Source organism: Microplitis mediator, chromosome 1 (genome assembly GCF_029852145.1).
Source record: "Microplitis mediator isolate UGA2020A chromosome 1, iyMicMedi2.1, whole genome shotgun sequence".
NCBI classification, from domain to species: Eukaryota; Metazoa; Arthropoda; class Insecta; order Hymenoptera; family Braconidae; genus Microplitis; species Microplitis mediator.
Window position 1 is genome coordinate 9,215,050 of NC_079969.1, and position 23,937 is coordinate 9,238,986.

The 23,937-nt window shown below is 31.0% G+C and overlaps 2 protein-coding genes across 3 annotated transcripts; one reads left to right on the top strand and one right to left on the bottom strand.

Moving 5' to 3' along the window:
* The first annotated feature begins 3,761 nt into the window (after nucleotides 1-3,761).
* LOC130673824 (uncharacterized) lies at nucleotides 3,762-23,480 on the top strand. Of its 2 annotated transcripts, none has more exons than XM_057479036.1 (9): nucleotides 3,762-4,380; nucleotides 5,047-5,384; nucleotides 6,894-7,016; nucleotides 9,314-9,409; nucleotides 11,145-11,247; nucleotides 11,388-11,625; nucleotides 16,679-16,760; nucleotides 16,856-23,157; nucleotides 23,237-23,480. In XM_057479036.1, exons 2-8 carry the CDS (start codon nucleotides 5,211-5,213, stop codon nucleotides 17,000-17,002), a joined length of 963 nt encoding a protein of 320 aa, XP_057335019.1. In that variant the 5' UTR covers nucleotides 3,762-4,380; nucleotides 5,047-5,210; the 3' UTR covers nucleotides 17,003-23,157; nucleotides 23,237-23,480. The 2 variants fall into 2 exon arrangements, with proteins under 2 accessions (XP_057335019.1, XP_057335026.1); XM_057479043.1 differs by having other exon boundaries at nucleotides 3,762-4,197.
* LOC130673834 (uncharacterized) lies at nucleotides 19,458-20,508 on the bottom strand. Its single transcript, XM_057479048.1, has 2 exons — nucleotides 20,214-20,508; nucleotides 19,458-19,800 (listed from the first exon to the last, which is right to left on the bottom strand). Exons 1-2 carry the CDS (start codon nucleotides 20,316-20,318, stop codon nucleotides 19,519-19,521), a joined length of 387 nt encoding a protein of 128 aa, XP_057335031.1. The 5' UTR covers nucleotides 20,319-20,508; the 3' UTR covers nucleotides 19,458-19,518.
* Nucleotides 23,481-23,937: the final 457 nt, after the last annotated feature.

A 23,937-nucleotide genomic window follows, 5' to 3' on the forward strand; every position in this document is an offset into this window, starting at 1 on the left:
ATGTATAAGAAAATTAACCAGTAATTATATTCCATTAGGCATTTATTTCAGAATGTATGTTCATGAGCTAGCGTATAACTGATGACACTGATAGATAAATATCATTGTCCGTAAAAAATTTGATGTTTTTTGTTTTAATGCTGCTTTACATTATCAAGCCTCTAGATAGACTAAAAGAAAAAAAAATAAGGAAAATTCTAACAAGTATAACTTGAACACTCACGATAAAATGAAAATTTCATTTAATTTTAATTTATTTTAGTGATTTTTTTATACTGTCTATTGGCGTTACTGAGACATAAATATTATGGTCCATGAACATTTTATGATCTTTTGTTAAAAGGTTGCCTTATGTTTTTAAGTTCGAAATAAATTTTAAGAAATGAAATTTAGATCAAATTATATCTTAAATTTAAGTTTGACAATTATTTATATATATATCTTTCTCACAATTAAATATTTATTTGACCATATCCAAATATACGATATCTTTGGCTCAAATAAATCTTGGTTGGCTCAAATAAATCTTTTTTTCAGTGTGAGGTATCAATTCTCGGTTTTTGGTTTATGTATAATTAGACTTTTAATATGACAAAAGTAATAGACATCCGAAAATTTTAGTGTTTTCATTACCGAGTTACTTGTCATATAATAAATTTTTTTAATTTCTTTAGATACATTTTTGATAATTTTTTTCTGTTAGTACTTAATTTTTTTTATTAAAAAAAAAAAAAAAATTTTTAATGTCTGCTATCTGTAGCATCGTTTTTTACTTGAGAAAAAAAATTTTCAAAATCAATTTACAATTGACGGGCAACCTGCAGTCTCTCTAGTGACGAAGTGAATTGAATTTAAATCCGTAATCACTCCGCATTCACTCCCAATTTTTGACAGTGTAACGATTCAAAAATATGAATGTGTAAAATAAAATCTACTATATTTTTATATAAATATAAATACATATTTTTTGAAGTTCATAAAGTTCTGTGGCGGTCATTTATTTGCATTTATTCTTAAGCGGTAAGACAGTATTCTATTTAACCGGTTCTAAATTTAAAACAGGGCAACCGCTCAATTTTAATTCTTCTAAATCAAACTTTTAAAAAAATTTCAAGTGTAAAATGTCCCTAAATTACATGAAATTAAAAATTGTTCTCTTTATTTATTTATTTTATATCTTTTTCTGCTTTTTTTAACTCTTGTTTGAATTTCACCCTTTCCCTTCTTACTAATGTCCTTTAATTTTTATAAATTTTTTTCATTTCTTGAAATTGAATTTTTATAGACGCAGATAATTTTTGAGTAAAAATTACCCATAAAGTTTGGTACTGTAAGAACATCTACACGGAAAGAAAATTATGGGAAGTTTTCCTATGCATTATGGGAATGGTTCCCATAATGATATGGGAATGGTTCCCATATTAGTATGGGAACTATTCCCATAATGTTATGGGAACCATCCCTATAATATCATAAAATTTTTTTTTTGCGCAATAGTGTAGAAATTTCCCTCGTGATATCGGGAGATTCAAATGAAGCTTCTTCGACGCTATATTTCTATGGAAACACAAAATTTTTTTTGTGTTTCCGGCTAATCAGCACATTGAATTTATAACGTATACACTATACTTGAATATGATTGGTTGCAGCATCTACGAGCATGCGCAACGAACCGCGAAGAAATTTAAAATTTGAAATTTTTACACATAAAGCATGAAGATAAAGTGTGAACTGCTTTTGATTAAATGTTAAAAATGATAATATTAATAAACTGTAAATAATTATGATCCTGAAGTTAGCAGGCAATTAAAGATTTTTGGATTTTTTTTTTTTTCAACAAATCAATCACAAAAAAATAAAAAATAATAATATGCACATGTAGAAAATTTAAAAAACTACAGGTGCAATGTTTTAAAATATTTTTTTTTTTATAATTTATTGTTTAAAAAAAAAATCCAAAAATTATTAGACGTCGGCTAACTTCAGTATCATGTCAAATTAAAATTAATGTAAACTTTTTGAGAATTTATACAAAAAATTTCAATTTTTGAAAATTTGAGATTTTATCAAAATTTAAATTTTTATTTCCAAAATTTGAATTTTTGTTTTTATGTTTAATAATATTTCTGTGTATTGTAGAAGTGATTACCACACTTTTCTTTAAATTAATTTTTTCATGATAATATGGGAACCATTCCCATAATATTATAGGAATGGTTCCCATAATGGTATGGGAACCATTCCAATTGCATTATGGGAATCATTCCCATAATATTATGGGAATCATTCCCATAATATTATGGGAATAGTTCCCATACTATTATAGGAACCATTCCCATAATATTATGGGAATAGTTCCCATACTATTATAGGAACCATTCCCATAATATTATGGGAATAGTTCCCATACTATTATAGGAACCATTCCCATAATATTATGGGAATGGTTCCTATAATTTATGGGAATGGTTCCTATAAATTATAGGAACCATTCCCATAAATTATAGGAATGATTTCCATAATATTATAGAAAGTATTCCTATAAATTATAGGAACCATTCCTATAATTATAGGAACCATTCCTATAATTATAGGAACCATTCCTATAGTGTTATGGGTATCATTCCCATAATTATAGGAACTGTTCCTATAATTATGGGAAACATTCCTATAATTATAGGAACCGCTCCCATAATTTATGGTCGTAATTCCTATGATGGTATAGGAAAAAATTTCACAAAATTATGGGAACCGCTGCCATAATTTTCTTTCCGTGTAGCCAGTAATTAAATTTTTACTATATGTTGTTATAACTATAGTAGAAATTGCACTTGATTTAGGGGAGGGTGGGGCAGAGCGGCCCCCCTGAAATTTTGACCAAAAAAAAAATTTTTTTTTTTTCGACTAATTACTATAAATCCGATATGTTTGCGCATTTTTACCCCTACGCACGATATTTGGGGCAAAATGGACAAGCCCAAAATTTTGAAAAAGTGATTTTTTCATATTTTTATCGTCAAATTAAAAAAAAATTATTATTATTCCACATTTCTAGCCCTACGCATAACACCTGGGGCAAAATGGACCAGCCGAAACTTCCGAAAAAATTATTTTTTCATATTTTTCGGCCGTTTCTCTATGTAAGAGGCAAATTTGGTCACTAAAAATTTATAAAAATTAATTTTTTTTTTTTAGTTGATAAATTTTTGAAATAAAGTAAAATTATAGAATTGATTTTTTTTTTTTATTAAATAACAATTAGTAATTAAGGTAATCGAGAGTGAACGATTTTTTACGCTTAAAAAAATTTTTTTCGAGTAATATAAAACCAAAAATAGTTGTCAAGAGAAAGAAATACATTCTTAATGATGAAAACAATTTAAAAAAAAAAAAAACGAAAAAAAAAATTTTTTTTATTACTTTTTGAAGGGGGGCCGCTCTGCCCCACAAAAAAAAAAAAAAAATTTTCAGAATTTTGGCAAAATGTCCATAAATTTGTTCGAAATAGGACAAAAGTAAAGTGATCTTATGGTTGAAAGCCACAAAAAATAATAATTGGCTTAGGGGGGCCGCTCTGCCCCACCCTCCCCTATATGCTATCGAGTAGTATATTTTACAATGTGCATGTGAGAAATTTAGATATTTACCACATGCCCTCACAGTATAAAAGTTTTTGAGTAATTTTTACTAAAAATTTCTCTGTGGAAAGGAAAAAAAAAAAATCGATCTAAATGTCGTACTTGCAATTTTTTGGCTGAAGGTCAGGATGCACGTGGATTTTATCGAATATATGTTATATAATAAATTTATCGACGATCATTCTACTCCGAAAACGTAAACAAAAAATAAAAATACAATTTAGGTTTATCAGTATAAATATTATGATATAGAGAGAAATAAGACTGCGATATCGCGAATAGGCTCCTATACCCTGTTTTCGCAAACTATTTAGACTTGGACGACCCTCTAGCCGAGTTACATCAACATTCATGAGTTGAACCGTCAATATTATCTACATACATTCGATCTAGTTACTCTACACTACGAGGAGTTAGACAAAGCTGATAAGAGAGTGAGAGAGAGATAGTAGGAGAGAGAGAGAGCGTGCAAAAGAGGACGAAGACGAGGATAGAAGGAAGCAGGTTAGATTGAAAGAGTACCCAAGGGGAATTGCCAGTCGCGTGTTTTCGTCCTCAGGTGAGCACTAAAGCCTACATCCAGCACATTCTTATTCGTACTAACTGAGGAATTTTTCACCAATTCAGCTAAATTTTCACTGCATTTTTATTTTATTTTATCACTAAACTTTTCACATTTACTTCCTACTGACCCTTTTTGCGAGATAGATAAATTTTTGTGGTGTGCACTGAGTGCTAGAAGGTAAGAGATACGATTGTGGTCTGGAGAGGATAAGTGGAGGATTTTTGAGGTTTTAGGGAGTGAAGGAATTTTCTGGGAATAAATTGACTCGGGTAACTGAACCACTGATGAAATTCCGAGTTAAATGAGTACCAACAACGATATGTTCTCGTAAAGTGCTCAGAGTTAGTTTTTTTTTGAAAATTTTATATTTTCAAAATGTGACTTTGGCAATGATTTTTAAATATGGCTTGTGGGTACTCATTTTACTCGCCATCACATTCCTGATCATTGCCTATAATTAATTTAAAAAAAAAATAGTTTTTTTGAAAAAATATAAATTTTGACATCTAAATTTTTTGTCTCCCATATATAGAGATGTGGGTACTCAAACTCTCGGAAATTCACTCACGAACTCAGTCCTGCTTTCTATTTTTCTCATAAATTGAGTTCTATTTTAGTAACGGATCACTTCGTGTGGTTAGTTTTTAAAAATATTTGTAATCTGCTTATTATTATTTGAGAAATGGATAAAATAGATAAAAGTATTTGCTGAAATATTGTCAAGCCGGTCTATACTAGGTGTTAAAATAAGTGGACTGATAAGTTGTCGAGTTTATTGTCTGTATATTCGAGCTAAGGGGTTATCTGACTAGAGGGTATAACGTTGAAACTATTATTGTTCAGGAATTTTATTGGCCACTAGAATTGTATACAAGTGGCTGGTACACTAGCAGAAGCAAAAGCAGGACTTGCAGGAGGAAGAGAAGGATAAGAAGAAGGAGTTGGAAATAGAAGCTGAAGTAGGAGTTTAAGGAACTGTAGGGCCATAACGACAGTACATTGAGATAATGGGTATGGAGTATGGTGATACGGACAAGACAACAGCGGTAACAACGTACAATCCAAATGTTGAACAGTTTGTACGTCGGGAACAAGATCGTCGAGTGGTACAAGAAGGTACTGCCATGTGGAGGCGACGTAAAGAAGAAATTTTACGTCAAAAACATCATGAGCAACGTCAAGTATGTTTATGTATTGACATTTTCATATTTATTTAGCTCTTGACTGGGTAAAATGGGCATTGGAATGGAAAAAATCAATGGTATTTGTTTGTAAATTTTTTGTGGCCCATTTTACCTCAGTATAATTTCAAAATTAGTTAAAAGTTAGAGGGATACGTGCTCAGGAAAATGAGTCTTTGATGGTGAGGATCGGGCGAGTAGTTTTCGAGACTGAGGCAGGGTAAAATTTTGAATCTGAGGCCGGAAGTTCGATTCTAAATTTGACTTTTTTTTTTGAAATTACTTCAAATTTTCTCCAAATAAAAAATTTTAAAAACATTTTTTTTTCCAAACCATGTCATGAGTACTCATTATTCAGGAAATTTCAAATTTCACCCTCTCTTTTAATTTTATCCCCTTCCCCAAACTGGTTTCTTCAACAACTCACACACTTTTCTCAAAGTTAAGCTTACAATCACTTCTCCAGTAACTAATATACTACCCAAGTCAATGCAAACTAATCGGCTTTCATTTCATCCGTCTCTCAATAGATCTTTAGTTATATAATAATAATTATGATGATAATTCTGCAAACTCAAACAATACAATTCGTTAAGCTTATCATTAATTAGACAAGTTATACGTCAGTGAGACTACTTCAGGCGTTATTTAATAAATAGTATTACTTACCTTTACCAAAGTTATCTATTCATTCATTCATATATTTATATATATATATATATAAAACTAAAGTTTTCGCATAAAACCAAGTACAAACCAACAAACTCGTCATATATACATAAATATATATATATATATATATATATATATATATATATATATATATATATATATTGATTTGCATAATCTTAGAAAGAGGATGGAGCAAATTACTGAAGACAAATTTTGCCCTATGGCCAGTAAATATATATATACATATATAGATATATAAATTGCTAAGGCGTAAAATTTGGTAAATTTGATATACGTAATAGTGTACTGTGATAACACTGATAATATTGAATTAGCATACAAATCGATGGATATTTTGTATGTATATATATATATATGTGTTTGTGTGGGTGTGTGTTTATGTATAACTTGTGAATTTATATCCCGATTAATAGAGGATTTCCTTGAGAAAATTTGTCAAGGATAGTAGAATAACTTGAGAGTAATGCATTAAAGTATTGATTGCGATAAATAAATATTAATACAGAGGTGAATTTTCTGTTTTTTGAGTCCCTAAAATTTTTTAGAACAAAATGACTAGGGTAGGCGAGTAGCTATCGTGGAGACGCGTTGAATGAGTACCCGGAAGGATATGTTCTGAGAAAGTGGTCGGTGGGTAATTTAACTGGTAATTAAATATGTGAAAAAGTACTTTGAGTATTTGTGGGAGAAATATAGTGATGTGGGGACTCAAACTAGAGGAAATCGGCTCAGAAATTTAATACTGGCATTAATTTTACGTTTAAGTTTGAATAGAAGAAGAAATTTACAAAAAAAATAAATTTTGTAATTTTTCAGTTGAGACATCTGCAGGCGACTTACTCGCCGTGGGGAAAGCCGGGAGGTGGTGCTTTCTGTGAGAGTGCACTCAAGAAAAAGAATGTTGTACTCGAGCCAATATCGCCACCGCGTTCTTATCAGGTATACATTATTCATATTTAATATCAATAATCAAAAATTTAAATACCAAGTTCCGACCCTTCATCATCTGTGTCCTTGTTGATTACAAAATTCGAGGTCACAGTATTATATTCATTTTCATGCATCCAATATACATGCACTCGATGTATGCGTGATTAAGAGCGATCTTGAGATTGCAGATCCTTGAGTTGTCGATCGATTTGTTTATTTCCTGAATTATTCACGATAAATTATTGATACCACTCAATCCATATATTATTCATATTTCCATCGGTATGTAATCATACTCAAAGGAATTTATTTGATAGCATCGGCCATGGAAACTATTGAGATCAATTCAATATTTTTATTGATTCCATAAACTCACTTAATATTTTATATCCCGACAAAATAGACATAGCTTATTTTTCATATAATAATTTCGTAGATTTTTTCATTTCCTCTGGAACGAGTACCCACAAGCATACATTCAAAAAATACCGAAACATAGTTTTAATATATTTATGATAAAATTCCTCATATTTATAAATTTATAAAAATAACAATGAAGGTATTCATTTTACAGGAAATTTAACGTGGAATTCAATAAAGTTATCCATTTTTTTTTCGTCTTGAATGTAGGTCATACAGTACTTTCATAAATCATGATTTTTATATTTAACTGGGGTAAATGAACAGTCATCGAATTTTTTACTCTTTTGTCTTATAGGTTTTAAAATTCCCTCTTGACTGAGTACCGACAACCCTAGGTTCAGACAATAAAAAAATAAAATTTTTATATAAGTTTCATATATATAACCTTTTTAAAATATATTGATGTGGGTACTCATTTTATAGGAAATTTGATGTACAATAGGATTAAAATAATAATAATGAGCAATCTCTAACCCAGATAATAATAAATTAAAAAAATCTAAGAGTAAATACATAAATTAACTCATTATTTATCTATAATCAGACCGAGGGCATTTGCAGTTCTGAATTAACAAGGGGAGGGACTGATTTTATCGCTACATATGCTGATAATTTGTAGATCTAATTTCAATGATTATCGTCTTATTAGAGAGCGTTATTATTCATCAGTCATTAGTCAACTAACGTGGTATCTCGTCACGCAACCTGCCAAGGTTTTTACCTATCATTCAAACATTTCGTGACTCTGTACTTTGTGACTTCGCTGTTTACTGAACACACTATTAAATTATCTTATTCTATTCCATTTTATTTTCCTTTATCAAAATTTGTAATAAGAAATTGAATTTTCTCATTAAGTTTCTGTTCTTAAAAATTTTTATTTCGAACCTCACAATTCAGAAGAAACTAAAAAAAGTTTGTGAAAACTCGTTTTTCTTTAAACTTAAAAAATACTGTAAGAAATTTTTTTTTTACTTAATTTTGGCATTATTTTACTTATCACTGTCTAACTTACCTCCTCGAAGCTCGAATAACAAATTTTCACCCCCTTGGAATAGTCTTCAAGCTTATCACCAAAATTGATCATGCCTATGAAAAATTTCCTTCATTCTAGCCCTAAGAACTCATCAGTGATCAAATTATTACTGATAAACATCAGTGATCGATTTATCCCTGATGAACTCATCAGTGATCGATTTGTAACTGCCTGACTCATCATAACTAATTTTTTATCCCCATAAACATCTCCCTTATTTTAACACAAATGACTCATTACTGACCCACCCATCACTGATACACTTATCAGTGATCGATTTATCCCTGATGAACTCATCAGTGATCGATTTGTCACTGACTGACTCATCACAACTAGTTTTTTATCCCCATAAACATCTCCCTTATTTTAACACAAATGACTCATTACTGATCCACCCATCAGTGATAAGCTCATCAGTGATCGATTTATCACTGGCTGACTCGTCACAACTAATTTTTCATGCTCATAAGCAATCTTTCTTATTATAACACAAAATACTCATTACTGATTCCCTCATCACTGATAAACTCATCAGTGATCGATTTATCACTTACTGAGTCATCACAACTAATTTTTCATCCCCATAAATAATCTCTATTGTTCTAACACAAATAACTTATCACTGATTAACTTATCACTGACTGACTCATCACTGTCATTCTTATTCTCTAACTCATCGTCAAATTAAAAATTCTTATTCCTTTGAAAAAATTGTAATTTCCTTCCTCTTTATCACTGACCGACTCATCTCCATTTAACTCAGCTGCGTCTCTCTCTACAAACTCCCTCTTTCCACTAAAAAGGCTCATTACTGATTTATCGGAATTGTAATGAAATATTTGCTCAGTTGGCGACGCACTCGTTGGAGTGGGGGCGACCTGGTCCCGGTGGCACTCCATGGAGGGATCCAAGGTTACTCGGAGTCCGTTTTATGGAGTCGATGGTACGCTAATTTATTAAAGGCGCCACATTCAAACTTTCCACCAGTCATTTTAATTATAAATTAAATAAATAAATAATTACCAAATTAATTACAAAGTTAATTTAAACCCAGTATTTTAAATTGAAAAGTTAACTTTACCGAGTTTGTAAAAATCGAAATAATAATAATTATAAATTAGTTAAAGTCTGAGAAAATAACTCGGGTATTTCTGACTTATCTTGACTCTTAATTCCTAATTAAGCACGGCTTCTCGCGCATTTCCGGTATCTGTACAGGTTTATATATATTTATATGAGCAAGAGAAGGGCGGTGGTTGGGGGTGGGGGTGTTTGCCTGGAGGGTTAAAATGATGGTTTAAGTTGTGAGAGAAAGGGATTATAAAACTAAATACGCGGCAAGCTCGGGATATACCGAATACGTAAGCGCGGATAATTGAACGCAATCTTGAAATATTAGCTTATGTTATTATTATTATGAATTACTTTCTAATGGCTCTGATTATTATTATCATTATTATTTGGGGAAGGGGGAAAGTGTTTGGAGAGTTGAATTAATACTTTGGTTTAGTAATTAATTGTTAATTTCAGAGGAGAGGGGGTAATACAGTTGGATTAAAATTTGTGGGGTAAAATGGCTATTTCAATACTGTTGAGCTAAAATTTTCAAGTTATATATTTATTTTTTTTTTGTTTCTGGACTAAAATAGTCAATTAAAACTTTTTTAAGTTTATAAATGGGGTGAGATAGTCATTTAAAATTCTATTAATTATTTCATGGGATAATCTGGTCAGGCAAAAATTTTTTTTCACTTTTTGGAGTAAAATAGTCAATTTATGTATTTTTTAATCTTTACTAGGGTAAAATGGTCAGTTTAATTCACTTTCTTACAATTATTGAGGTCAAATGGTCATTGAAAATTCGACTAATTAATACATGGGGTAATTTGGTCAGGCAAAAAATATTTTTTTACTTGGAGTAAATGGTCAATTTATATACTTTATAATCTTACTAGGGTAAAACGGTCAGTTTAATTTATTTCCTTACAATTATTGGGGTAAACTGACCATTGAAAATTTCTTAATTATTTTATAGGGTAAAATGGTCATTTAAAATTCTATTAATTATTTCATGAGGTAATCTGGTCAGGCAAAAATTTTTTTTTGCTTTTTGGAGTAAAATGATCAGTTTAAATTACTTTCTTAAAATTATAGGGGTAAAATGGCAATTTAAAATTTCTCAATTTTTTGACGAGGTAGTATCCAATGGGGTTTACTGGCCATTCTAAATTTTTTTTTAGTTCCTGGAATAAAATGGTCCATTAAAAATTTATTCAATTAATAAATGGGCTAAAATGGTCATTTAATTTTCTTTTATACTCCTAGGGTTAAAATGGTCATTTTAAATATTTTGTCAGAACATGAGGGTAGAATGGTAACGATATATTTGTTTTTATTAAGAAATGGGATAAAATGGCCAGTTCAGAATTTCGTAAATAAATGAATGGGATTAATAAGAGCCTTATAATTTTTTTTCAACATCTTTGGGTGAAATATTTATCTAAAAATTAGTCTCTATTTTCAGAACAAGTAATTTAAAAAAAATATTCAAATAATACCCGAGTAAAAACTTTAGCAATGTCCATTAATTTTTTAATTATTCAAAAAAATTCTAGCCCATCCATAATTCTTCTACTTCAAGCAATACCAACAATCTATAAATAAAAAACCATTTCCAGGGTTGGACAACCAAGTCATTTATCACCCGCATGTGCAACAACGAAATAGACCCACTGGCACTGACCAGCCCCGAGAAATTATTCGACTCAAAGTCTAGACCAGGTACGATAACAAATTAAACACTCCAAAAATACACTCAACTGACTGATCTGATGAATTACTAACGATAAATTACCTCTTGCTCATCAATAATTTTCTACTCAAATTTTACTTTCGTTTTATTTATTTCTATATTTGAACAGGAATCATACGTTCTCCGCGATCTTCACCTCCACCTCTGGCTCTTCCTTCAACCAGACAGACTTACTCCAGACCATACACGTCAATAGACGTACAGAGTGATGGCAATAAAAATACTCAGGCTTATAAATTAACCGGCGGAGTCGAATTAGTCCCGTTACTTACAGCACGTAAATGTCATTCACACCCAATTAAATATATAACCACCGATGTAACACGACCTGGATACACAATAGACAGGTAAAGTTAATTCAATTATTCATTTATTCATTCACTTGACGATATATTTTTTTTTTAAATTAAAAATTAAAACAAAAGCTTCTGATACTAATTGTTAAACTTTTAATGAGTGTAATTTTTATTTATATGTATTTGTTTGATGAACACACCTACAACTGCGTACAAGAGTGTGTACGTATGTGTGTGTGTGTGCGTGTACTGTTTGTAAAAGAGCCTAGAGGAAAATTAATTAAAATAAGACCGGGAGGAAATTAATTTTCTAATTACTGATTAAATTATAACTGAACTGTGTGAGTTTAAGAAAAAGGACTGCGAGTGATAGGTTTTGAGGACAAGTTAATTTTTTAAAATATAAGTTTTGGGTTTGATTTTTAAATTAAAATTTTATCATATTTTACAATTTCATTTGAAAGTGAGTACTCAAAAGTCTACATTTTTATTTCTCCCATCTGTACAACTTTTCAGTCTTTTACAGTTTATGTATTCCTTAAAAAAATAGATAATTAATATTGCCACTGTTTTTATTTTTTATTTTTTTTTTTATTAGAATTTATGATTTTTCTTATTAATGACATCTGACGTCTACGTTCTGACACGCTTATATCACTGCTTTACCCAAAAGTTTTTATTGAAAAGTAATAATTTTCATATATTTCATATATTTATAATCAATTCTTTATATATATAACATTTACAGAAAATATAGTACCCACAACCGTAGATTCAAAAAAGAATACAATAAAATTTATATATGTTACAGTAAATCATGCTTTATATATTTAATTGGGGTAAATGAACAGTCATCGAATTTTTTTTTCTCTTGTCATGTAGATTTTAAAATTCCCTCTTGAATGAGTACCCACAACCCTAGATTCCAAAAAGGAAATTTTTATATACAGTCACAACACATCAATATATATATATTACCTTTACAGAAAATATAGACGCGGTTGTTAATTTGATAGGAAGTTTAGCGTACAGTACGATAGAAATGTTTATTTTTACTTACCGTGAACGTGGGTTATAATAAATCATATTACGGTCATTACTTAAAATTGGGGTAAAGTGGTCAGTTATCAAATTTTGATTTAACTACTTTATAGACTGTGAAATTCCCTCTCGAATGAGTACCCACAACCCTAGATTCAAAAAACAATAAAATAAAGTTTTTATATATGTGACAGTAGATCAATATATATTACATACATGACCTACTCCAAATATATCGATGTGGCCACTCATTTTCTAGTAAATTTTACGTCGGATCTAATTAAAATAACAATTATTACCCATTTCTAATGTAGATAAAAACAAATTAAAAATACCTATCAGCCATTTTTTGAAAAATGGTCAAAAAAAAATTTGCTCTTTCCCTGTATCCGCATTGAAAGCAACACACCCCAAGCACTAGAATTTTCGATTATTTGTTTTTTAAATCCGCGGGTTCAATTTGCATTTTTTTCTTTTTTTAAATAATTAAATGTTCGAATATCATGTATTTTATTATGATATTAAACGACTGTTTGATAAATTAATATATAGTAAACAAGGCTAAAATGAATAAATTTAAAGCAAAAAGATAAAAGAGATTAAAAAGAGCGGAATTGCGGGGGCTGTTAGCATTGAGGTGCTATATTGCATCCGTTGTACACATAGAGGCGAATAACAGAGCTGAGAGCCGAGTGAGTCGATATCATATAACAAAGCATGTCTCTGTTGTGACAAATTGCTTGGGGTTAGTATTGCACTCAAGGGACACAACTACATTACTGGTAATCAACACATTGATCCAGATGCATTGAGCCGCGGTCAGTTCACCTGCCCCTCAGCTCACTCCTACTCCACCCTTCCGCCCTTCCTTTCAATCCATTGGGAAATGATATTCCATTTGGCTAAATAATATAATCCCACTTGTGTGCTACCCCTAAGTCCGCCCAAACAACTTAGTGACCAATATAAATAACAACTTTTATTTATTACTTTTGAACCGAGAGATTCTCCATATGTAATTACACTTTCGAGAATTCGCTCTCTTGTTATTCGGATAAAATTGTCGGAAAAAATTTACATTCAAGCTAAAACTACTGGCTTTTATTTTTATAAATTTATTTACTATTTTTACAGAGCCTCAAAATGAAATTTTTTCTTTCGATATTGGGTTCAAAAAATTTTTATTGAACGTGGGGTTAAAATTAAACAATTAAAACTTTATAATAAATTTTTTATTGTTAGGAAATTTAAAAACAAAATTTTTTTTTTCAGAAATAGGCTACAAAAATTTTTTTTTAATTTTTATTGAACGCGGGAATGAAATAAGATATTTGAAACTGAAATAAAATTTCTATTGATAGGAAATTTTTTTTAATTTTCATTGAACGTGGGTTTGAAAGTTGACGTGTAAAGTATTGAAATGAAATTTGTGTTGATAGAAAATATTTTTTTTTGCACACTTCGAATGCGAAGGTTTACTGTCGAAATGTCAAAGTCACCCTCTTTTCTTTCATTGAATCGAGTTTATTATTTTTAATATCGCATTAACACGTTATAAAAATCACATTAATATTAAGAGGAAACACTAATTAATAAGTCTGGGCTTTTTTGAAGTGAAAAACCCGTATTATTATAAAAAGTTTTTATTGTCACCGTCCGTTACACTGTAAAAAAATTGCAAAGTGAACCCGGATTAAATCTGGAGAGAAAGCGAAGCGGATGACTATTTATTTATTTGATCCCCTTGGAGTGAAATTCACTTCGAAAGGGAGTTTATTTTAATATCAAAATTCCAAGTCGGAGTGAATGCGGATTTAAATAAAATCCAAATCACTCCGAATTTACTCCCAATTTTTTACAGTGTAGTTTGTGGTTCAAAATTTTTTTTTGAAAAATGGGCTAAAAAAAAGTTATTTAAACATTTCTATTGATAAAAAATTTTAAACGATATTTTTTCTCCAAACTTGGGGTTTAAAAAAATTTTTTTTTAATTTTTATTGAACGCGGGGATTAAATTAGAAATTTAAAGCTTTAAAAAAAAAATTTTAATTACGATCGAAGCACTAGCGGGAAATGTAATGAAACGTATAATTTTTAGGATCGCTAGTTAATTAAAATCTATGGGATATGCAAATTGATTCAACGTTAGACAATTAGCAGATGATTAATAGTATTACCCAGCTGTAATTCAGTCTCAACTCTCTATAGACATGTCCGACCATATCATAAACAATGTGGTGGCGCATCTGAGTAACGATACACAGCCCGGAATATTCCATTAACGGTACTATCAAAGTGTCTCATTAATACACTCTCAATAGATCCCTTCTATCCTGATGCCAGCCTCCTATCCTTACAGCCTTCTGTGCCTCTATATTATATATATATATATATATGTATACTCTATCTATAACAACATCCTTTCTAGTTCACTTACACTCTCGTTTAAATTAACTCCTTCGTGATCCCTCACCCATGATAATAGTTTATCATCAACTCAGCTATTACACGGACGGAATTCAGTCACCGACCGTGACCATTTCAGTAATCATTTAATACCTTCCCGAAAAATTAAAAAAGAGAAAAAAGAATTTGATGAAAATTTTTTTCTATTTTATTTTCATGAAAAAAAAATTTTCTATGAAAAAAATAGTTTTTAGACTCAGGCAAAGTTGTAAATTAATTTCAAAGACTAAAGTTATGATAATATTCTAAAAGCGGGTAAATTTAGTTTCAATGTTCTTTTTTTTTTTTAATTTTTCAGTAATTTGATCACGAGTTGTCGGATTTTAAAGCGCGAGCAATTTTTTCAGAATCATTGAATATTTTTTTGAATTTTTTAAAAACTGCGAAAAAAATAGTCGTAACGTAATAAAAAAAAATTATTTTAAATCTTTCAATGGCTGCCTTAAGTCCCGCCTTTAATAAAAATTTGGAAAATTTTAAAAAAATTTTATTTTCACAACAAAAAATTTTTCATAAATAAAATTTTTTTTTGAGACTAGAAAAATTGTAAATAAATTTTCCAGACTAAACTCATGTTAATATTCTGATTTTAGCTTCAATTTTCTGTTTTTTTTTTTATTTTTCCTATGATTCGTTCGCGAGCTATCGAATTTTTAACGCGTGTCAATTTTTGCAGAATCGCTGACTATTTTTTTTTTTTTAATTTTTTAAAATTCTCCGCGAAAAATAGTCGCAGCGTAATGAAAAAAAATTATTTTAAAGCTTTCAATGTCTGTTTTCTATAAAAATTCTATTCCTATAGTCCTTAAAATAAAATAAATCAAAAAAATTGGGAAATCCCTTTTTTAACTTCCCGCTAAGATTATTGTAAATTTTCAAAAATTCGGCAAATTATTGTTTTCACCTCGATATTCAAAAATCGAGTTTTCATCAGATGTCGACGTTTTGAGTTCCTAGGAAGCTATTCTGACTATTTCCAGATTGATGTCCGAGTGTCTGTATGGATGTGTGTGTGTGTATATGTATGAATGAATCGATTTGGATGGTTGAGGCGGCAATCGAAAGAACTTGTTGGCCATCAACTTTTCTGAAAATTTCAGATCATTTGATCGAGTAGACTCGAAAATATTAGCGAATTACGAAAAAAAAATTTTTTTTTTAGTTTTTTATTAATTTCTCAAAAACGACTTAAACGATCGACTCCAAATCTGATCAGGTCTAGAACTCACTAAAACACGTCGATTGCCGCCTCAACCATCGAAATCGGTTGATTCATTCGCGAGATATCATGGGAGAAAGAAATACTATAAAACGGTTTTTTTCGAAAACAATGGCATACAAAAGTATTTTCGAGCTCGAAAACAGCGGGAAGTTTTAGGGCTGGCCCGCAGGGTCAATCGATAGACAGACTTTTTTGTTTAACTTAACTTGAAATACATGAGCTCTTAATTATTTTTAATTATTATCAAATAAAATCTTTATATAATTCAAAACCCTTTCTCTTAAGGTTGAAAAAAAAAGAATAATAATAATAATAAAACTAAATATTAAAACTCGACTTTTATAAAGTCCGGATGTTTTTTTTTTTTTTTTCCAGATACCGTTCATTGAATATCGAGAATCGTGATTACACAGCAGCCCTGTCAGAGCAGATATCCCGGAAGCGACAGCGCATACTCGTAAGTCCAAGCAACAAAAAACCTAAACCAGTAACAAAAAAAAAATTGACAAATGGCATAAAATGTGAGTGTTTTTTTTTGCGATCCTATTTCAGGAGGAAAAACGTTTGGAACAAGAGAGCTGTCGTAGGCATTTTGACACATGGAGAAAATTCTGGGGGCGACCAGGTCATGGAGCGCCAATAGATCACGCTTATAGAAATGATCTCCATGCGATATTATATCGTCCTGCGGTGTATTGATCACAGTGTTGCAATAAATTAGATTTAGACTTCGCTACTCCGCTAATTATAATGTTTGATAAGTCGCGGCAGTAACTCGATAATTGAATCGGAGTGATGATTAAATGAAAACTAAATTTAGTTGAGGTCTAGTTTTGGAGTTTGGACCAGACCTAAACCTGAAACTGGTCCTAGACCTGGAGCTGGTCCTGGTTCTGGATTTAGATCTAGATTCAGATTTTAGGGAAACATGAATTACGTAGATGTAGTCGTAGGACTGATGCTAATTCACGAACAATTTGCATAATGATCCATTGGAAACAGATTGACCACGTAGAAGCGTGAAAGCTGTCAAGAGGATATAATGGACCCAGTCACATTAATTAATGACCGTAACAGTCTAGTCGTGATGTTTGTGGCGGTGATCCACCAGTCGATGAATACGTTGCACTCTATTCACTTGCCGAGACGTATAAATACCCCAGCTTCTGCTTTGTTAGATTCGCTCGAGTTTCACGGTGGCTGCAGCAGAAACGATTTTGACCCCTTCCGTTTAAAAGTCGATTCTGTTTGCCTAGGGCTTTGTTTCAAAGATCAACGAGGTGATTGCTGTTTTTCCAACGTGTTTTATTGTCAGTAGTCGGGCAGAAGCTATTCCGAGCTCGAATAGTCGACAGCCTTTTAATTATGTCAAAAAAACACCAAATCCGAATTACGAATTTAAAGCATATTTTAATTTTTTTTTAACATTTTTGGGTTATTTGACTTTGATTATTTTCTGTGATCGCGTCAATTACTCTCTTAATTTCAATCCGTGGAATTCCACTGGTTTGCCAGTGAAAACTCACTAGTTTACTAGTAAAACTCACTGATTCGACCAGCGGTCTTGGCGGCCATTTAATCCCACTGGTTACTCAGTGAACTTCACTGGTTACTCAGTGAATTTTAATGGCGGACGTAGTCACTGATTTAAAAGTGAGAATTTCCACTGATTCAACAGTGAGCTGATATAATTGTCATCATAACCCAACTTATATAAATAGGGCATGATTATTTACCCAAAATAAATAAATTAAAAACATATTTACGCAAATTTATTTCATTCAACTTCTATTACATCGACTGTATTAAAATTATTCAAAGTAATGTGGAAGAAGGAGACTGCACTTAGATCTTTTTTCGAAATTTTACAAATATAATGGTCGATTAAACTATAAAAATTATCGAGGCATGGAGGATAGCTTAAATTAAAAACATAATATAATTTATGTAAAATAGAAAATGAAATAATAGGGTCACAATTTGACTTAAAATCTATTAATTAATTCGATTGTCATTAACAAACAAACATCAGGTTATGTATAACTTATTATAACCGGTATAACTACCTTAGCAGATCCGAATTACGGTATCCACCCATACAGGAGCTGCCAGAGTTGAACAACGGGCCCCTACTTGGCCCAGCACTGGGGAACCTAGCTTTGACACACCTATATTGGCCTAGGCTTGGGCCAGGACTTGGTAACCTAGCCTTGGCCGTTACAATGATTACCCGGGCTTGGGCCAAGACTGGGTAACCTAGCCTTGGCCGTCCAATGGCAACCCAGACTTGGGCTAAGGTAGGATTACCCAAGTTTGGATATACCTATGGTTTATATAAGTAGATCATATAAATGTACCAGTTCAACGTTAGTAGGTTCGTCCAGTAGCTACCGTTCGGACCCAGTAATCAGAAGGACGGCAGTTCGCGCCCAGAGTCCAGCAGAATTTCCACCGAGTTTTTTTCACATCATTTACCTCCCTTAGATAATTAAAACGTTAATGATCATGAATTCTACGAGGTTAATAATAATAAATTTTTTTAAATTAAATTTATTCGTTTCCTGGAAGCACGAAGCCTAGATAGAAGGAGAACGATCGCAGTGTTAGGAATGTGTATACGAATATGAAGCATGATCAGATGATTTATACTGCCACTAGAGAGCGCAACGGTTTGACAATTCAGATTTTTTAAATAAATGTATTACTGATTTTAATCGGAAAAAATTGACAATTATATCTATTAATTAAATAATAATTTGTAAACTGATGGAAATGGAATGACAAATTATGATGTCAGAAAATTAAATATTGAGAAGAATGACACGAAAAAATATAAAAAAATCAACCTATTTACTTATGAAATAAAATGGTAAATGATCAATATGGAATTAATAAGATTTTTAATTCAGCAATTAAGTTAAAAAATCATCTAAAAATTAAATTGATATTTAAAAGAAGCTGAAAAATGTATAATTGTAGATTACCTGATGAGCTGTAAGGATATAAATCGATTAATTAACGTAAAATCATTAAATAGTTGAATAATAGCAAAAAAAATACGACTTATAAAATTATGTAAATTTTATTTTTGAGATAAACATTAGAAAAATAATAAAATAACATAATATTGATTAGTTACATTAACTTTGCAGTTTTACGATATTTTCTTGTTCAATGACATTTAAAATTATTACTTGATAGTAGTTATTTGAAATTTAAATTAATAAAATTTTGACAGCAGCTCTCACATTTACAGTTTCATCAACCGGCACATTAATTAAAGGTGACGTCTCGTTGATATTTTTATATAATGTAGGAATGGCACCAGGTTTGAGAGTTATTTTTTTCCTCTCTGATACGTACGGTTCTTGACCAGGGATATTTATCACATCTTTTCTTAAAATATATTCCTCATCAACATGCTTATCACAAATGAATGAACTAAAAACTAAATCTTGTTCTAATATTTGACTCCAATTTCGGACAATCTCAGGATCCTACAGAAAATATGTAAATTTTTCAATTAGTTCAACATATATAAGCTTCATTGTATGAAATTATTTATAACTAAAATTAATATACAAAATAAATGTAGAAATGACTGACAACTGGGTACTAGAAGTTATGAACTTCCTAATTTTTTTTAAAAGCGGAAAAAGTAGAGATTTAAAATTTTTTTATCTTCTTCTTATACATGAATAATTTTTTCATAACAAAATTCAAAGACATTTGCTATTTATGCTTTCGGGGGAATTAATTATTTTTATAACCTTATGCATCATAAGACTTTTAAATATTTATTTGGATTTTTAATATAGTTTAATTGTATGAAAATTAATAAATAATATTATTTAATTATCAAATTAATATTTTTACATGGAGTAAATTGAAGCTTTAAGGTTATACTTACTTTAGGTACTGTAAACATAGAATTTTTCTGTAGTTGTAATTCTTTTTTTACTTTTTTATTGTTTTTGCTATTCGTACAACTCACCACAGTGCAATATTTAACCATATCTCACTTTTATTTATAACTAATAACAGAATAAATATTAAACAACACTACTTGTGAGTACAAAAACACATATACAAAAATCTGAACTCCCGAACAGTACCGCCGCCCTTGTGGAGAATTATTGTACCCGATATTGCCTCATTTTTTAGGACACATATACGGCGAGGAAACCTATAGCGATCGTTCTCCTTCTATCTAGGCTTCGTGCCTGGAAGCCTGGGCCAGGTCTGGCAACCAAGCATGTGCCAGGTCTGGCAACCAGGCTTGGCCCGAGATTATCATTCCAGGCTTCTACCAAGGCTGGGCCAAGACTGGCTTACAAGCCTGGCCCAAGGTTCTACAAAGTTGGGCCAAGTCTGGGCCAAGCCTGGGCCCGTGGTACTTTCCTCTCTGGGCAGCAGAATTACCGTAATTTACGGTATTCTACTGCAATTTGCGGTATTTTTACCGTAATTTGTGGGATTTTATCGTGGTTTACGGCAAATTGCGGTAGATTACGGTAATTACCGTAATTCGGATCTGCTAGGGCAATCATAGGTCGCTGTTGATAACGGACACTAGAGGCACTTAAATTTCGCACTAGTTTGAATCAGTGAACCCAATACTCACTGATTTACAAGTGCGCAACTTTGAGTCTTACTGATTCATCAGTGATTTTTTTACTCACTGAATAAACCAGTGGATTTCTCACTGATTTAAATTTAGAGAGTACTTAATGCGAAGTATTTACTTAGTATATAAGTCATAGGTTAATTTCCAATGACCTCTTCCGTAAAAAGTGGATCCCGTTCGGCCAAGTTTCTATTTTCGGAAGGCGGTTGACATTTTAAATTCTCCTGACATTTTTCTCTATCGCGAATCGAGCAGATGCTATTTCAAGACGTAATAATTACTACGAAAAAAAGTAACAGCAAAATTCGTTAATTTTGAATAGAGAATCAGGTAATTATTCAGTTATTCTAACAGCCGGTCTATTTAGCCCTTGAATTAAAAAGTTTCTTAAAATGAATTCCACCGAAAAAACGGCATTTATAATTATGATAGTTATATAAAACGAATTACAGTATTTTTAGTGGCAGCTACTTGAATATTTAAGTGGCGACCTCGGTAATTATCATAAGTTAGTGCTCATTATGTCTCACAAAAAAAAAATGGTAAATAAATTAAGCATGTAACAATAGTAAATTCTGAAGTAAAAACAAACGTAGCGGCATAATAATTCTAGAAATACTCTTTAAAGAGGTCTCTGGTATTTTGCTTCATATAAAGAGGGTATGGGTAAGAGAAAGGGAGAGCGGAAGAGTAAGAGAGAGAGAAAGAGGAGTCAGTGTATTCCAGGATACAGGAACTGATATTTTGTGAGAGAAAATGAATCACCTTCATACAAACGTGCTTTACTACAACTACCCCAACCGCGAGCCTTTACAACCTCCCGATCCTACCCCTGGTGGCCCGCGTACACTGACACTGGTAACGGGAACACAATGGTCAGACAATGGAGCCAACCATGAAGTTGTGGATGTTGGTTTCTACACGGTGATTGTGTCTCGTTTCTCGTTTCTCGTGTCCCTTCCGCTTGGATCCGGTTGTGGTTGGCGTGTGCGAGAAATTTTCGCGGTTCGAAGCTTCGGATCTACAAGCTTTAACTCTGTCCGTATCTGCAGCAATATAATTCATGGGTCAAGGATAAGTGGCTAAAATTCACTTTTTCTTTACTATTTTTTAACAAAGAAACTTTTTTTTTATTGCAGGTCCATTTGAGTCAAGATTAAAAAATCACCTCCCTCTCAAAATTTTCGCGTCCATTTTTACTCTCAAAATATTTTTAAAGCCACAAAAAATTTTTTTTTTTTGCGCCTTTTAGCAATTTTCCTATGCAGTAAAAATACAATATTAATTCTTTACAAAATCACTTCTGGTCTTAAAGAATTAATTGACCTCTGAATTGAGTTCAAGATCGACTCAATCGGTCAATAAGTTTTCGAGATATCGTCAGTATAAAAAAAAAACTAAAACCCGAGGTCGCGGGTTCGAATCCACTTCAAGTTGTTTTTTGTAAAAAAAAAAAAAAAAAATGTACATTTGACCCTTTCAATCCTCGCTAACCACTTCCCGACTTATTTACTTTTTAAAAAGACTTTTTTTTTTGGTAAAAAGAAGACAAATGAAATTTAAAAATAATTGAAAAAATAAATAAATAAATAAATAAAAATTTCAATGTCTCCGGTATCTCCGTAATTGTTATCGCTCGCAATTTAAATCACTAAAAATATTCAGTTCCTGTCTCTATTAAAAAGTATCCTGTTTCTCGAAACTTTTAACCTCGCCTTTGATTAAAAAAATTCATGTTTCATGTCTATTTCATTTGTACGTTTGATTGTTCGTTTGTTTGTTTGTTTGTCTATTTGTCGAAAACTTTTTTCACAAAATAAAAATAAAAAAATACACATTTCCGTGATATACGATAAAGTAATTGTTACTTGTACACAATTTTACTTCTATTCAATTTACAAAAGTAAAAAAAAAAAAATTAATCGCGGGAAATTTGAATTTGAGATAATTATCAAATATTTGGCGACTGTAAATAATTACGCGCAATGCAAATGTATAAAATAATTTATGTATACGATTGTATTGTAAATAATGTACAGAAAAAATAGAGGCGTTGTAACATAAAAAAAAAAAAAAATTGAAAATAAAAATGCTGCGGTACCTTTTTAGTTTTTAATGAAAAGGTTTTACCGTGAGCTTTTAATAGAAAAAAAAAATTATTTTGTGGAGTTGGATGTTTGGGGTAAAATGGTCATGGGTATAGGCATGGTCAGGAATTAAAATGGCGGTAAGTATAAATGAATGAATGGATAAAATACTTAAAATTTAAAAGTATAAGTTTGTTAAGTAGTTAAATATCCCGGCAGTGTTTCGTCAACTTGAGAGGTGAGGAGTGAAGAGAGTGAAAATACCGGGATTTAAAAATAAGAGAAAGAGGAAGTGAAAGAGGAAGAGAGTTTTAGTTGAATAAAATTTAGAGAAACGAGGAAGCAAGTCTGGTATCGATTACGAAAAGTTTTATAATACATTTGAGTAGAGAGGACTTAGCCAAGTTTTTGTGCATACGCGGTCTTTGTGTTTTGGAAAATACTTTTTTTTAGTTTGAAAAGTCGCCGGGATTACAAGGATGGTAAGTAAAGAGATTTTTTTTTCTTTTTTTGTTTAAATTGAAAATTTTTTATATTGATTTTAAATATTTCGATGCATTAATTTTCAATTAGGGAACATATTAATTGAAAAATTGAATTATCGATAATTGATTTCGGAATATTGACTACTTAAATATTTATGATAAAATTTCAATATAGAGAGAACGGGTAGAATGAAATTAAAAATTTTTTTTTTCAAGAAGGGGTAAAATTGCTACTCTAGATTTTTTTTTCAAGTCTGGTAAAATCGACTTAGAAATTTAATTTTTGAAAATTTTTCCCAAGAGTTCTCATTAGAGTTGAAAAATGTTCATAATTAGTTCCAATCACTAATTTTTTGAACTATTTTCGAACAAGAAAAAATGTTTCGAACGAATTTTATTCTGAAAAGCCAAAAGACGTTCATAGATCAGATCAAA

What these genes read in the sequence shown, in the direction of transcription:
- LOC130673824 (XM_057479036.1), top strand. Translation starts at nt 5,211, where the DNA reads ATGGGTATGGAGTATGGTGATACGGACAAGACAACAGCGGTAACAACG. An exon ending in CGCCACCGCGTTCTTATCAG is followed by an intron (nt 7,017 to 9,313) that starts GTATACATTATT and finishes ATATTTGCTCAG; the next exon opens with TTGGCGACGCACTCGTTGGA. An exon ending in CGACTCAAAGTCTAGACCAG is followed by an intron (nt 11,248 to 11,387) that starts GTACGATAACAA and finishes ATATTTGAACAG; the next exon opens with GAATCATACGTTCTCCGCGA.
- LOC130673834 (XM_057479048.1), bottom strand. Translation starts at nt 20,318, where the DNA reads ATGGTTAAATATTGCACTGTGGTGAGTTGTACGAATAGCAAAAACAAT. An exon ending in CTATGTTTACAGTACCTAAA is followed by an intron (nt 19,801 to 20,213) that starts GTAAGTATAACC and finishes TATTTTCTGTAG; the next exon opens with GATCCTGAGATTGTCCGAAA.